At 34.3% G+C, this 18,022-nt stretch overlaps 1 protein-coding gene and 1 long non-coding RNA gene across 2 annotated transcripts; one reads left to right on the top strand and one right to left on the bottom strand.

The window, feature by feature from the left end:
• Positions 1-2,133: 2,133 nt before the first annotated feature.
• LOC131942572 (exoskeleton protein RP43-like) lies at positions 2,134-9,808 on the top strand. The gene is made up of 4 exons (XM_059302467.1): positions 2,134-2,137; positions 2,949-3,078; positions 3,233-3,441; positions 9,693-9,808. Exons 1-4 carry the CDS (start codon positions 2,134-2,136, stop codon positions 9,806-9,808), a joined length of 459 nt encoding a protein of 152 aa, XP_059158450.1.
• A 5,664-nt stretch (positions 9,809-15,472) lies between these two features.
• LOC131942593 (uncharacterized) lies at positions 15,473-17,680 on the bottom strand. The gene is made up of 3 exons (XR_009386788.1): positions 17,554-17,680; positions 16,095-16,263; positions 15,473-15,964 (listed from the first exon to the last, which is right to left on the bottom strand). It is a non-coding gene; the product is annotated as an uncharacterized LOC131942593 (long non-coding RNA).
• Between the last annotated feature and the right edge of the window lie 342 nt (positions 17,681-18,022).

Here is an 18,022-nt window from a genome sequence, read left to right as displayed (position 1 = left end):
CAAGTAAGGTTATATAAGTATATTCGAGAAAGATACCTGGATATCACTACCGCTATATTTTCTCCGGGACGGGAGGAGGGGGTGGGGAGGCTGACACTGCTAAAACTATATAGTTTACATATAATTATATTTCGTTCGGGGTAAGGAGTGGGACGTGGTAGACGTTCTTCAGGGGGGGGGGGGGGGTTGTCTTTGCGCGCCGCCCCTACCCAACGAGATGCCGGAAAGAAACTTTGCATGCGCATAACATTATAAATTAATTAGGCGGTAATACAAGTGTCTTTATTGTCAAGTACCGATGTCATCATTATTATTGTGTTTTGTCTTGTGTCATTAGATTTATTTCTCTAGAATCAATCATGTAGGTTTTGTGTAGGTTTGGGAAGTTTCGTTTTCTTTGATTGTGAAACTTTTTATTTTCCAGGATTTCTCTAGAGCGTTTCAGACGGACAGACAGAATAGTTAAACTATTATAGTTACGAGAAAAATGGCCCGTTGAGGAAGGATACAAAGGGCGCTAGGTTGATAGTGCTGTCTATTTTCTCTAAACTAAAACCAAAACCAAAATCACCACTTTAATTCAGTTTAACCGGAAACGAAAAATGACATTGAAAACGGATTTTTATCCAGAATCGGTACTTTAATTTATACAAAATATAGTCATAGGCATATCCCTGAACCATGCACCTAATCTCATTCATGACAAAAGTCGCATTTAGAGTTTCTTTCAGGCAACTCTACTTGGGAGGAGGTTGGGCTCCGCCCCCCCCCCCCCACACACACACCCCAAAACATGTCTACCGTCCCATTCAACGAAATATAGCTATATACTTTTTCCAGTGTCCGCCCCCTCCCAGAAAATTCTACCCCCGCCCCCCCCCCCCCCCCCCCAAAAAAAAATTCAAGTACCCCCACCCTCACCGGGCAGGAAAAAGTCTGAAAGAAACACTGGTCGCATTTGTTGATCATACAAACTAAAAGAAGAACCTGGGCGGGGAAGAGATGCATGATAAAAAAATGTGCACGCTAAACTTTTTAGATTAGAAAAAGTTTCCCCCTCCGGGGAGGAAAAAGTCTGAAAGAAACACTGGTGTCAAGCTTAGCCACTACCCGAAGAATTGCACGAAAGAAACTGCAAGCAAACCACTTTTTAGATTAGACAAATTAATTAGGCGGTAATTTTTATTATAGAGTATCGATGAAGAAATTTCTTTTGAGTTGGGGTGGGGGGGGGGGCGGCTTAGACGTTGTTTTTCGAGGGTGGGGCTTCGCCCCTACCCGAAGAATTATATGAAAGAAACTCTTCACGCAAACCACATAGATTAGACAAAATTGGCTTTATAATTCAATGTTTACTCGAGAATCAATGACGTCATATTACTGTGTGCACTCTCCGGCTTGATATTATTTTCTACTACATGCTGAATATTATGCCGTCATATTTCGCTGCCGCTTTACTGTGAAAGTTTTTAATTTGCTTGTGTTTTCTCTAGAGCGTTCTTGTCAGACAGATAGATAGATAGATATATACATAGATGCACAGACAGCGAACCTATTATTATAGATACAAGATAAATGGTCCCTTGATGGAGAAATCTAACAGGCTCTAGGTTGATAGTGTTGTCTTTTTTTCAAAACCGAAACCAAAACCAAAATCACCACTTCAAAATAAAATTTAACCTGGAACGAAATATTACATTGTTATACTCTATTGTTGTTTAGACAACTAGATGTTATTGTGAGTTCGTCTTTCTTCAAAGAAAGACGATAAACTGTTGTTTCATTTCACAAGTTTATTTACAATAGTAAAATCCACAAAGAATACAGCTCATTCAGTAATCAAACATCCACCTTTCGATAAAATCACAGGAATAATACTTAATACATTTCAAGTTCTAACACTCAAAACACATAGTTTCTCCTTGCATTCATCTTGGTAGTCCTCTCGAACATCTCATTTACCCCGATTATATAGCCTTACATACATTCCCTTCAACCAGTGAGCGATCTCCAAAAAAGCATGCATAATACAGTGAGTGATCGCTCATGCATTCACTTCTGTTGACCAGATATTCAACTATCACATACGTTTTACTCCAAATATATCTTTATAAATATATAAATTTATCCAGAATGGGTAATGTAACTGGATCCGGAATTTTTAATGGATTGATACCGAACTTTAGGCAGAAATTTAACAGGATACGAAATTTCATTGAAAACGGAACTTTATCCAGAAACGGTACTTTAATCACTGGCGCCTAGACATGGTGCTATTTTACGCCTCGGGTTCTCGTGAGCGTTGTGGCGTCTACGTTCGTTTTAAAGAGCAGAAAAACTGTGGATAAGATGGGGTATTTTGTCTCCTATTTAATTGAATCAATCGCGTCCCCCCTGACTTTACTGTGAGCATTTTACGTTTACGTTTACTTTTGTGTTTACGTTCGCATTTTGGTTTTTATTATTTTCTGCGTTAATATTTGCAATTGTGTTTAACTTTGTCTTATTGTATTCCTTTATATATTCGTTTAAGTTGTTTGCTTTTATGAACGCTATAATGTTTGAGTCCATGTTTGCGCTGAATGTTGTGTTTATGTTTGCTAATATTTTTTTCACTATTTTCTGCGTTGTTGTTTGCATTTGCATTTGCTTTTAGGTTTACGTTTGCGCTTTGTTTAGCGTTTATGTTTCAGTTTAAGTTGGCGTTTTTGTTTAAAATATTTTTATATTTAGCAATGACGTCATAAATGCAGGACACCTATTGTTTTTTTTTAATACTACATAAATCGTTTGTTCTTGTGCGATATGAAAATGGTATCTATTTTACTGTTTACATAACTTATTCCTGTATCATTATGTAACATTATCCCTTAAAAATCCATTAAATGACACAAATCATTAAAGTTATTCGAATATTAACTGACAAAAGTGAATTGTTTCAACTACAGATGATAGCCATATCTCTATGAACGAGTCTCAAGGTAACATCTCTAGCCCTGGGTATCCATTTGGCTACCTTGATAACATGGTATACACATGGACTATACAAGGCAAAGCTGATAGTTATATCCTAATTAAGTAAGATGCTTTTGTTTAAAGTGTTATCTTACTGATATTTTAAATAAAGTCACAAGTGTCACTATGTGTCAATTACTAAGTAATTGTCATTTAGAACATAAGTACCTCCAGACTATTTACTAGATAAACTTATATTACTTTATTACTGTTAAAGTATTCCAGATTTCGAGGTAGGGGATAAATGTCAGTACGACTATCTAAAAATATATGATGGACCCACAACATTTTCGCCGTTGTTTGGGAGTTTCTGCTCATCACTACAACCGGGATTGATGGCTTCCACGGGAAACTCCATGTTCATAATGTTAAAAGCTAGTGGCAACTATAAATACAAAGGCTTCTATGGAAACTATGAGATTAGAGGTGAATGTTTGTGTACAGTGTCACAAAATCAGGTAACGATTAATTCTATGGAAAAATATAAACAATAAAATTGTAAAACTTTAGTCTCTTTCTCCCTTTATATATATATATATATATATATATATATATATATATATATATATATATATATATATATGTATATATATATATATATATATATATATATATATATATATATATATATATGTGTGTGTATATCACCACTAAAGCTAGACAAAAACATTCTCCCCTTCTCGCACTTCTACGTCTAAAACACAACCACATAAACATAAATGCAAATATCAACACAAATATAAAACCTAACCCTCACCACAGCCTAAACCATGAACATATAACATTTCCCTTCCCTGCACTTCTACTCGCAAATCAAGAAGCAAGTACATTAAAATATAAACACAAATTCCAACTTGAACACAAACTTAAGTATAAAATCTATCTCTCACTACAACCTCAAAACATAAGCATCAACCCAAAAAAATATATTCATAAATATAAATATAAATCAACACTCACCACAACCTCTGCCACAAACATTAACAAAAATCCCTACACATAAAAATTCAACTACACCCACACTTACACATATCCCTATACATATAGCTACATCTCAAAGTTTACCTTAACTAATCCTAACATATGCTTGAGCTATCCCCACCTGAATCTTTGTCTCAAAATGGCGGGTGAGTAATTGATTGGGTGTGATGTCCTATTATAACTGTTTGGGAGGGGTTGTTTACTGCGGGGGGGGGGTTAGATAATGGGTTTGGGGTGCGAAGTGATTCATAGTTATGAACAGGTTGTTAATGTCAACATTCCGACACTTTTTAATTCCATTTTTGCTAGACACACATCCACAGAAAATTGACCGTGTCACTTTCAAAACTATAATGAAATATAAATATTGAAAATGTATAATGTCGTTATATCTTATGCCCCGTTTTAATTTCAGAATGTTAAATAAATACTAAATAGGAAAATGCATGAGTATATAAATAGGAAACTAAAAACCACCGGCGTTGAACGAGTATATAATATTTAAATTATAAAGCCCTAAAGTCGGTGGAAGTAAGATCGCCTTGATGGCCTATACAAATAGTTCAAAAATTCAAAAAATTGAAAACAATCTGAAATTTCACAGAATTTAGCCAGAAAGTGCGCTCTGACGTTTCCAGTGCTATAATGCACCATTGTTATAAAAATGAACTCGATCCGTTCAGGCTTTTGGATTTTCATAAAAGACAAATCCAGGGCAATTCCCCCCGTCAGGTATACATGGAAAAATACTCCCCCCCCACCCTAACAGAGCAATTACCCGCTGTCAATTACTCCCCACTCAGTAGGACATTCCCCCCCCCCTCGGGAGAGGGGGGAGGGAAAATGTCGTGTGGGAAATGTCCGAGCGTATTTGACGGCGGGGGACATGGGTTTATATTCTAGACTCCTTTTATAAAGCCTACATATTTAAGTGCTTTTTTAATTTATAAACTTAAAAGCAATGTATTAGAAAGAAGTGAAAAGTAATTAAGTCAGAACAAACATTTCAAAACATATGTCCAAATAATACAACATGCGAAGCAAAAAAAAATACAATTCTATTTTAGCTATAATGTATTAATGTAAAAAGATAGCTATTGGTCAGTGTAACGTCTGGCTAGTCCAAAAATGTTTAGTTTTACAGCCATAGTTGTCAACTTTAATCTCAAAAGGAAATAGGAAATTCGAGGAGGTAATGTGGTAAAATCTAGGTCTTAACTAGTCTAAACATTAACTTCATAAGTAGGAAAATACATGACAATGAGATGACGCAATGTATAACACAAAGTTTGTTTAATACACTTGTTTTGTAAAAAAACAGAAAGAAGAGTCAGTTACAGAAATATTAGTTCACGTCTATAAAATTTAAAATATGCTTGATAAACAATCCTAAAATATAAAAGACCATGTGCACACTTTTATCTCTCTCTGTCCGCAAATAGTTCCCGAGGCTTTAAGATCAGTATTTAATAAATTGCCTTGAGGTTTTTAAATTAAAAAAAAACACTCAACTATGAATGGGACGGAGTGGTCTAGCGGTAGAGAGCTGGACTGCTAACCCGTAAGTCTCGAGTTCGAATCTGGGTTCTAGTCAGAAGGCCCCCCTGAGTCCACCAAACTCTGATGGGTACCTAACTCACGTTAGGGAAAGTAAAGGCGGCTGGGCATAGTGCTGACCACACTATCTCTTCATGTGCCGAGGTCACAGAAACAATTAGTGAACTCTACTTCACTTACCCTATAGACCGTCAGGTTTGAAAAGGAAAGTTACTTACTTACTTACTCAACTATGTAAGCACTATTAATGGGGTCTAGGACATTAACCCCCTCCTGTCAATTACCCCGAAATTTACCAAATGATATTATCCCCCCCCCCCCCACTGAACATTTACCACATTTCAATAAACTCACAATCATTTAACCTAACTCTAACCTGAACTCTAAACCGTTTAAACCCTAACCAAACCGTAGCCATAATGAAGAAATTAGCTACTTAATTAAATTTGATTTAGATCTATAGATCTACTTATCAAGACGTACGCTATGTAAGTTATACAATTTTCTCAGCCAAAACTAATAAAATTACTTTTAAAATAAACCTGGAGTGATCTCAAATAAACTTTCTCGAATATTCTACGGGTTTGGCAACTCGGGATATTGACAATATATTTACTCCATTTTTAATTACTTAAACTTTTTATTATAGAATATCGTAGGAAAAAGATTGCACACCAAGTGAACGCCAAACAAAATGTTCATAATAGTGAGGGATATAATTAGTACTTTATAATTCCGATGTGTTTTTTTTTAATCGGAAATAGCGTAAATTACTACTTTCTGTCAAATGCATTTACTCAAAATTTTCAAAATATTTTACTTATATGTAAAATTTTGTTTATCTTTCTGAAATAGTACTCATGTTGTAGGCTTTTGAATAATTTTAAGTAGAAAAAGCTCCACTTCCACTTACCGGAAGTCGCTGAAAAGTTGATACGGATCTACACATTTGATATAATACTTATATATGAAACTTCATCAACCTAGCTGTAACGGCTAACATGTTTACACATACCCATACCAATACCCATACCCATACCCATACCCATACACATACCCATACCAATACCCATACCCATACCCATACCCATACCCATACCCATACCCATACCCATACCCATACCCATACCCATACCCATACCCATACCCATACCCATACCCATACCCATACCCATACCCGTACCCGTACCCGTACCCGTACCCGTACCCATACCCATACCCATACCCATACCCATACCCATACCCATACACATACACATACACATACACATACACATACACATACACATACACATACACATACACATACACATACACATACACATACACATACACATACACATACACATACACATACACATACACATACACATACACATACACATACACATACACATACACATACACATACACATACACATACACATACACATACACATACACATACACATACACATACACATACACATACACATACACATACACATACACATACACATACACATACACATACACATACACATACACATACACATACACATACACATACACATACACATACACATACACATACACATACACATACACATACACATACACATACACATACACATACACATACACATACACATACACATACACATACACATACACATACACATACACATACACATACACATACACATACACATACACATACACATACACATACACATACACATACACATACACAAATAATATTAAGGGGATCGTTCGTCAATTTATTTATATATATATCTCATATAAGGAGAATTTCATTCGCGGTCATCTTTTAGCCCTGGTCGAGGGCTTTGAGTCTGACCAACAGTTTTTCTATACGGCCTACTCATCTATAGAAGCGTATGCAAAACATTAGCATGATGTACAGAGGTTAAGAAACCTAAAAAATTAAGAAACCCATAAAATAAAAAGATTACATAGGGAAATACGACTGGTCAGTTTTGACCCATTTCCAGATTTTTGCCGGACATCGCGAGTTTTTTGTGACACACCTAGGTGTCTCCTACCACCTCACAAAATATCAAGGGGGTCGTTAGGCAAGAAATGTTTTCTTTATATAGCTCAAATAAGGAGATTTTCACTCGTGGTCATGTTTTAGCCCTCGTCTCGGGCTTTGAGTCAAACCGACAGTTTTTCCTACAGGTCAAGCCATTTACCTAGGAGCATGCACAAAAATTTGTATCACAAAATTTCAAGGGGGAGGTAGTCGGAGGAATTTTTTTTTTCGTAATAGAGCTCATATAAAGATAATTTCACTCGCGGTCACTTTTTAGACCTCGTCGAGGGCTTTGAGTGAAACCGACAAATTTGCCCTATGGCCAAGCCATTTACCTATAAGCATGACAAGCATTAGTCAGAAGTACAGAGGGTAGGTGCCCTAAAATCCGCTTTGAAATTACCCTCTGTTTTTCCAATATAATACAAAGATTATATAGTGAAATACGACTGGTCAGTGTTTGACCCATTTCCTAATTTTTCCCGGACATGGCGAGTTTTTTGTGACACCCCAAGGTGGTCTCTTACCACCTCACAAAATTTCAATGGGGGTCGTCGGAGGAAAAAATTTTTCGTAATAGAGCTCATATAAAGATAATTTCACTCGTGGTCACTTTTTAGCCCTTGTCGAGGGCTTTGAGTGAAACCGACAGGTTTGCCCTACGGCCAAGCCATTTACCTATAAGCATGTCAAACATTAGCCAGATGTAAAGAGGGTAAGTGCCCTAAAATCCGTTTTCAAATTATCCTCTGTTTTTCCCATAAAATACAAAGATTATATAGGGAAATACGACTGGTCAGTTTTGACCCATTTCACGATTTTTCCCGGACATGGCGAGTTTTTTGTGACACCCCAAGGCGTTCTCCTACCACCTCACAAAATTTCAAGGGGGAGGTAGTCGGAGGATTTTTTTTTTTTCGTAATAGAGCTCATATAAAGATAATTTCACTCGCGGTCACTTTTTAGACCTCGTCGAGGGCTTTGAGTGAAACCGACAAATTTGCCCTATGGCCAAGCCATTTACCTATAAGCATGACAAACATTAGTCAGAAGTACAGAGGGTAGGTGCCCTAAAATCCGCTTTGAAATTACCCTCTGTTTTTCCAATATAATACAAAGATTATATAGTGAAATACGACTGGTCAGTGTTTGACCCATTTCCTAATTTTTCCCGGACATGGCGAGTTTTTTGTGACACCCCAAGGTGATCTCTTACCACCTCACAAAATTTCAATGGGGGTCGTCGGAGGAAAAAAAATTTCGTAATAGAGCTCATATAAAGATAATTTCACTCGCCGTCACTTTTTAGCCCTTATCGAGGGCTTTGAGTAAAACCGACAGGTTTGCCCTACGGCCAAGCCATTTACCTATAAGCATGTCAAACATTAGCCAGGTGTAAAGAGGGTAAGTGCCCTAAAATCCGTTTTCAAAGTATCCTCTGTTTTTCCCATAAAATACAAAGATTATATAGGGAAATACGACTGGTCAGTTTTGACCCATTTCACGATTTTTCCCGGACATGGCGAGTTTTTTGTGACACCCCAAGGCGTTCTCCTACCACCTCACAAAATTTCAAGGGGGGAGGTCGTCGTCGGATTTTTTTTTTCGTAATATAGCCCATGTAAGGCGCCGGTCAGTCAAGGTCAGTTTTGACCCCCTCTCCCTTGACTTTTCGGCAAACCGTCACTAGCCCTCGTGTTCTATCGCCGCAAGGCACAATCGTGCCAAATTTGACGTGCCTGCGGCGCCGGGAAGTGCCTTATCCGGCACCTCACCACTTTGCTTTTGTGTATATATAATGTTATTTTCAATCAGTACAAATATAGGAAATTTCATTTTTAATCATTTTATTACACTTTTCTTATTATTTTAAACAGAAAGACACTGTACACTTTATGAGTCTGGCAAGTTGGCAAGTCCTGGATATCCCATACAATATTTGAATAATCAAAATTTTTTATGGACGCTATCAACTCGTGTTAAAACACAAATAATTCTAAAGTAAGTATTTATAACCCTTTCATTACAGAAGCTTGGTACCAATAGGTCATTGACATTGCAAAAAAAAAAAAACTTAATCTCTAATAATATTTTTCTCTTGCAGCATATCTTTTGTGGAAACAGAGTCTTGTGACACAGACTATATCACTGTGTATGACGGAGATTCACAGACTGCTGGAAGTTCTAAAAACATTTGTGGCAGGGGAGTATCAGTCATAACTGTCTCAACAACAAACACCTTGTTGGTCACTTTTAAGACAGATAGCTACGGAACATACAGAGGATTTTATGGGGAATTTTATACACTAGGTAAAATATATAATATTAAATATATAATTATAATGCACTTTTGTAAAATTGAATGATAAATGTATGCATAAGAAAAATGTCAGAGGTTGTTTGCTTGACGTGATTTTTACCGAAAGCCACTTACAAGAACTCTGCCTGAGATAAAGTTTGCCATAAAACGTATCAAGATTTAAAATCATGTAGTTTCTACAATCTTTACTTGCTCAAAAACGTCCATTTGTTGATTAGTGGCAAATAGTGTAACTAAATGTTGACCAACTAATGAAATGATTTCATTCAAACTTTTCAGATACAATCCGATTTGATGACAACTCTATATATATGTTTTTAATGTATGAAGATTATGAATTAGTAGTTAAATATTTCGAATCTAATTGGAGATTACAAGATTGAATTTTAGAGGTCGCTCAGAAGATTCGTATATTCAATAACAGAACGGGAGATAACTGGCTATACGTGATCAAACTATATAGTCTGCTGAGCCGTGGTTCATGGCGAATATTTATAATCGTAGATCCGATTCAAGTTAAAAGGGCTATGAGTTATATGTATATATATACATAAACATGTGTTTTTTCTATGTAGTCTAATACTAGACTTAGGTTTAGTCAGTAAAATAGGTAAAGTATTGTTATTATATTTCCCCGCCACTTCCTTATATATATATATATATATATATATATATATATATATATATATATATATATATATATATATATATATATATGCCCCCTTTATGTATGTATATATGTGACTGCTATTATTTTTGCATTCTTTTTTGGAGGTTTTTCACTCACAGCACTACAAGATGTTGTTTTAATAGCTGGTGTTACTACTGCAACTGTGTTACTTTCAGCCGCTTTATTAATAATTTATATTGCTTTTAGGCGCAGAGGTAGGCTTACATTTGTTGAGTAAATTTAATTTAATTTATTAATTTAAAATGCTATTGCAAATGTAAAAAAATCAAAATTAAACATGCCTCTATAGACCTACGATCCATTGGGCAGTTGAAGTGGAGTTCATGTGTTTCTTGACCTCGGCATATAAAGGGATGCTATGGTCAGCACTATTTCCCTAACATGGAATAGGTACTCATTAAAGTTTGGTGGACTCAGGGACTTTCCAATAACTTAAACCCGGAATCGAACTCGAAACTCTCGGGTTAGCAGTCTAGCGCTCCACCGCCATGCCACGCGTCTTTATTCCAAATGTATATTAGCCACACACACACACACACACATATATATATATATATATATATATATATATATATATATATATATATATATATATATATATATATATATATATATATATATATATATATATATATAAATGATATTTAATCGTGTATTAAGACTTATTTTTTTGTCTTTTTACAGAGCATAATAGGTATGTACATCTTTTCCTTACAAAATTTATTGAAAAATCGACAGATCTGAATAAATAACTACAAATTTCGAATGTTATTAAATTCATTTTAAAAAATTGCTATCTGATTTTTTATTCCCAGATTTTTTCAGTAACCAATAAAACTGTGTTATTGTGTGAAACGTTCAAAATCTGTTGATATAAATAACGTAGCTTACAGCAAAATAAACCTTATACAGAAAATAAAGACTATTATATTAACCAGTATAGATAAGAGTAAACGATGAAATTCATATTTTAATTCTGACAAAATACAACTTCCTAATAAAATCAGTTGGGTCTAGTTCAGGCGTTTTAGGCATTGTAAAAAAAGGATATTTTTGACGACTTAATATAAATTTGGCCTTATGTAATAAGCGCTTGGTTTATTTACATGTTTTTGTCATACCAAACAGAAACTGCAAAGTATTAAACATTTGTTTTGTATTTAATATGATTTTTTTCTGCACTCGTAGATGCCTTATAATAGTAACAATCTTAGCATTTGTAAGTAATAGCTTCCTTGGGTTCACGAATCTAATCTCTATTTTCAATCTCGTTTTATAACTTAATAATCTTGTCTAGAAAATTGGACATTATTCTTTTACACATCTGACCGCGAGCACATTTTACATACGCCGTTATTTAAATTTCTAATCTTAAAATGTTGTTATTTTGAATTTGTTACGGGAAAAAAAATTAGATAAACTTTATCGTCTTAGGGTTTAACATAAACTAATGGTGTAGGTCTACTATGATTTGGGAGCACGATGGAGATATAATTGTTTTTGAACTTATGTTTCGATTTCTTGAAATGTTTAAAGGTAAACGTGAAATACTGTGAGTTGTTTTAGAAAATTGCCGAGGCCAAGGTCGTCCTACCCTAGTATAAATTTGCATCTGATACGTTTATTCAACCGGTTGAGCTGGTGATTTTTTAACACGAGAACTGACGATTTAATTCATGCATTTTACATGCAGTATTATAATGTTCATATGCCGAGGTCACAGAAACAAGTGAACTCTACTTCACTTGCCACATAGACCATCAGGTTTGAAAGGGAAACTTTACCTTTATTATAATGTTAAATTCAACATGTGGACGTCCACGGTTTATCATTACGGCCCAGCCATTTACAGAAGTGCATGCAAAAATTTAGCCAGATGTAGAGAGGATAACTACCCTAAAATCTTTGTTGAAATTACACACTGTTTTTCACATGAAATACAGAAACATATAGGGAAATATTACTGATCAGTTTTAACCAATTTCAAGATTATTCCCGCACATAACGAGTTTTTTCTGAGACCCATTTTCGTTGACCTGTTGGCCAACCGGCACCGAACCCGTGTTCTATAGGGCTGGTAAGTAAGTCACCAACCAGTTCTATGGCTAATGCAGGTTTTATTGAACCGTAGAACTGGTTGGTGACCTATTGCTCCAAGGCAGATGCCTGCCAAATATGAAGCGCCTTCGGCACCTGGAAGTGCCCGATCAGGCACCCGAACATTTTACTTTATATATATATATATATATATATATATATAGATGTCCACCATATTTTTAGTAATTATTTTTTCATGCTAAAATGAAATTGTGATGTAAATTGTGATGGTAAATCATAAGCAAATTTTGTAACTTATGCATACTGAAAAGGTACGATTTTTTAGACTTTGTATAATGCTGACCAGTAACTCTTTTAAAAAAATTGTCATCACAAAAGTTTTAATATATACTGAAATATAAGCCATTTGAATTTGATTGCTATAAGTGCAAAAATAAAAAAGTACCGAAAAATTCAAAATGGCGGAGGTTCTTTCGGGTTTCCATGACAACAATTTTCTAACGTAATAATGTGGCTGTCTTTTATGGGTTACTACACGTTTCTTATAACGTTGTTGCGAAAAACCCCGAGGCTGTTGCCCCCAAAAAACATTATGAAGGTGCGGCGCCGTGGCACGGTATTGTACCACTTTCCTTGTTTTGAAAGAAATTCAATGAACTTTTTTTACTCCAACACTTTTATTATATAAATTTCTATTAATTCAAAATGTAGTTGTATTCTGAGCTGTTTGTGGGTAGTGTAGATTTCAATAGGGCTGGTAAGTAGGTCACCAACCAGTTCTACGTCTCAATAAAACTTAGATGAGTCATAGAACTGGTTGGTAAACTACTTACCAGCCCTATTATGTCAACTACCAATTCATAAAATTACATCTGTAATATAATCGGGCAAGTAGTGTGTCAGTCCTTCCTTCCTTCCTTCCTTCCGTCATCTCTATAGATTTTGAAACCATAAAAGTAAACATCGCACCATGTAGTGCTTTGCAGTGCATCGCATTGTCTTATTATAAGTATTAGAGTAGGGTTTGTTTATATAACGACATAGAGCTATTTTATAATTTCCACTGTGTTTACTCTTTTGCATAACTTAAAGAAAATATTAAATTAGGCTGTTGCTCGTATTTTTTAAACTCCACTAATTTCAAGTAAAATTATACCACAATAAAAGAGGATTTTTTTCCCTACACATTGATACCAATTTTGTGTCTCTAGCTTAATTAGGAGCTAAGATATGGCCTTTTAAAAATTTGTGGGCGTGGCTAAAACAGCTTAGACCTTCGTCATTCAAGTCAATGTTACATAAGCAAAAAAGTTGGCACCGATGGTTTTTTCATTGCATCATCACGGATTCGCATTTTTCGAAAAATTAAAAAATTATAATTTTATTGCATCATCCGGGATTCGCATTTTTTTAAAACTAAAAAATTATAATCAAGCTTAAAGTCTAAGTTATACTGGACTGGATGTGATTTGAATGAGTAATTTAATGCCATTCATATATTATTATTGACTTATTACTCCGTGTAAAAAAAAATAATGTAGATCTAGGTTTAAAATAAACTAAATCTAGTTATTGTAAATCGATTTATTAATATTTAATACTGTTACTACTATTATTATATAATAGAAATGCATAAGCACATATTACTGCACAAGTTCTTTATATCTAATTGTAATGAACGATATTACTTGGGTAGATGAAGTAGAGTAGACCTACATACACACACACTACATGATAAATGGAAGTTGCCTTTACGTTACTTTCTCAGCCCCCCTTCCCCCCCCCCCCCCACTTACTTGATATTCAGTGTCTATATCAGGAGGCCATAATAAAATTATAGAACAAAATAAAAGAAAACAGCTGTCAAAGTGTGTACCAGTGTTTATTACTACTGAACTATGCAATGTAAATTATTAGAATGTGAGAAACACAGTATTAAAATACAGACAGTAATCAGATTACCACATGAATTTTAATTTTGTCTAATAAAATAGAAACATTTAGGAGAATGGCAAAGTAAAAAAAAAGATTTTTTGCAATAATTTAAAAATATGTTTATCAGAGCAAAGAAATAAACTACATAGTGACAACCTAAATTTAGCCCTTGTATAATCTACGACCATCACAGTACTGTAAAACAGTTACATAATCGTTATTAGTGTGAAGAAACAAATCTACAGTACAAGAAATGAGCCTCGTCTCATTACGATCCCTCTTAAGAAGAAAAGTAGTATAGTATTAATTATCCAGGAATAAACATTAAAATATTGGTTTAAAGTATAATTACTAGTAAATCTAACCATTCATTGAATGTATGCTGGAAAAAAAATAGGTGTCGAAAAACTTCTTGGACCACTTTAGTCTCTTTAGTGTTAAAACAATTTTCTAAAGTATCAATTATAATTAATCTTTAGATACAATTAGCACATCTGAGGAAAAAATATATATATTTTAAAAAGCGTTAGTACTTGTGTGATAAATTAGTTTGGACCAACATTTTTGAAGCACATTAACTACTGATTCTAGGATTATCTAGCTGTTGTCAATTACCCTGAAAAATTAGTTAAGTAATTAATTAAAATGTAATTTTTTTTACACTATGAAAACTAAACTTAATTATAAACATCGTTAGTATTAGTTTTCAAAATAAGTTTACAATTCAGAGCAATCATTTTTTCAGTAACAATTTACAAAAACACTAATGCTTAAAAAATAAAGCTCATTTGTATACTAAAAATGAAAGAAGTACTCTGAAATTCTGATAAGCTATTATTCAGAAAGAAAAACAAGATTCCTACAAAGTCTACAACCAGTGATTCTGCCAGATAACTGAAATCCTCAGAATTATCCTCATCCTCTGCCCAGTAGCTTATGGTGTAAAGAGCTGACTTTTGTTTTGTTTCTGGCACCCTTTTGATAGTCCTTCCACTGTATTGCGACACACCCTGATCACCTTGCTTCCACTTATGAGTCAGCTGGACACCAATCAGATTTCCCGTCAGATACCTCTCCAGCTGTCGCACCAAGAAAGGCTCAGTAGAAGTCAACTGTCAACAACGCTTCCATGACTTTAAGAAACAGAGTAGATCTACATTTGATTGCCACATTGCATTCTTGTAAATGATCTTTATCAAAGGGCCAGAAATTAACTTCTTAATCAGCCTGAGTGCTTGCGGCGCTGCACGAGAACCCCAGGCTTCTTGAGATCTGCAAGCAGTTGAATGTAGACTTAAGTTATGTCCCAGCAGCCACATCATTCTCTTTAAGATGAGCCTTGAATAAAGCTGGATCTCCATGGAAAATGTACCTGAAAAGAGAAGGGCGAATGGAATTAGAATTTAGGAGACCATTTCACAAAATATATACCTAGCACAACATATTGCAAAGTACATAAAATAAATTTAAAAATTTGAAATAAATTCAGTCTCCATACTTACTGAATGTACTTCCACCTGAGACATTTGTTGAACATAGAAAGGGCTGTACACAAGTTCCACCAACCTATTCCACTCACAAGCCTCTGTTCTCCTCAGCCGCTTTATGTCAGCCATCAAGTTTATGATTGCATTAGCGATCCCCTTTACACCAAGTTGTAGGCACACAAGTCTAGAATTAAATTAATATTAATAAAATTATCAAGTACTAAAATTGTCCTTAATAAAGAGGTCTAAGGGCATAGGGCTTTATAAAATTATATTATTGTATAGGACTAGTTATAGATATATACAATACATAGGCCTATATTAATTTAAATATATTTATAGGCCTACTTGATGGAGAATTATACCTGAACTAGTCTAAATCTATTCTTAACCATTTAACAATGTTTCACTATGTGACTAATTTTACAAGATCTAGATCTAGACTAGTATGAAATAGAATATTTTCGGCAAAAATAAAAAAATAATAAAAACATTACTGTAACTGAAAACGTGTAAAAATATAACTAAAAAATTAATGTAGTCCTAATCAAACATAATGATTAAATGATTGTGTTCATCTAAATGTACTGAATTAAAATAAATAGGCTAATTACTGAAATGGTATAGGCCTAGGACAGGACTAGTTAATACTTAATGCAGAATTAGCTGAACACTTAGGCCTATACCTAATTAATTTAACTTATCTAGATTCTAGATCTAGAATCTAATCTATATCTAAATGAACTAGCACCTATTTCTTACTAGAATCTAGATCAGTGTTGGCCCTATTAGTATTATGATCTAGATTCAATTAGATCTAAATCTAGATCTAGAATTAAACTAGAGTCCAGAACTAGCTAGGCCTAAAGCTAGATTCAGTAGATTATTTTTTACTAGATCTAGATCTATCTAGATCTAGTAGTATATAGTCTGATCTAGATCTAGTTACTATAGATCAATAGAGCTAGATCTAGTAATCTGGATTTGTTTTTCTAAATCCAAAATCTATTAGGCTATCTTTAATCTTAATATCATCTAGATCTAGGCCTATTTACTGAGTCTAGATCTAGTTCTAGAAATCTAGATCAAAATTTAAGTCTACTTTGTAAAAATCTAAAAATTAAATTAATGTAGAGTCTAGACCTAATTGTCCTAAGTCTAAGTAATCAACCGTAATAACTTTGTAAATGTAGGCTACTTAATCTAAATTATTAATATTTGGCCTAGTAATAGTAATATATCATAGATATCGGAGAGCCGTTATCAAGTAATGCGATATTTTAATAATGTAAGAATCACAGGAAATTTGGCGCGAAATTAAGGCTCTCTCGCGGACAGCCTTCCTAGGCTTGCGGACCATTGAAATCGTAATTTTAAAATATAGGTTAATTTTACAAGACCCAATTATTATTCTCATCAACATTTAGGCATCTCTTTCTAAATATTAAGTACTTTATTATTTATAGAATCTTACCTTATATTTCAGCACATTGCTCCTCTGTAAGATAATAAACGAGATCCAAAAATTAAAATAGGCTTGGAATCTAAATCCTCTTGAGGTTAAAACAAAGATGCGCACTGTGTCATGCGTAGATCAGGTGTGCTGTGGTTGAGCCTTATGCGACATGGCCTTAATTAGCAATGGTCAACCGGAAACATGGAATTTAGGTTCAAGGTACAGCCATGATTACCATGGCAACAAAGGTCACGGCGCAAGCTGCGCAACTCGCTAATTAAATATAATCACACACGGCTAAAACATATTAAAAGTATCAATGTCAAATATCATTTTCGTTTATATTCCCAGAAAAAAAATGGATACATTTCAATAACATAATAACAGTACGGTAGAAAAATCAAATTAATATAACTCTTTTTTTCTAATTTTGACAAAAGAGGTAATTTAAAAATACATTAAACTCACGCTAATAAAAAATGTGAAT

Source organism: Physella acuta, unplaced genomic scaffold (genome assembly GCF_028476545.2).
Source record: "Physella acuta isolate Inbredline_101_S28 unplaced genomic scaffold, ASM2847654v3 ptg000412l, whole genome shotgun sequence".
Classification (NCBI taxonomy): Eukaryota; Metazoa; Mollusca; class Gastropoda; family Physidae; genus Physella; species Physella acuta.
The sequence above is the reverse complement of the archived record's forward strand: the minus strand, read 5'-3'. Positions and strand labels throughout refer to the sequence as shown.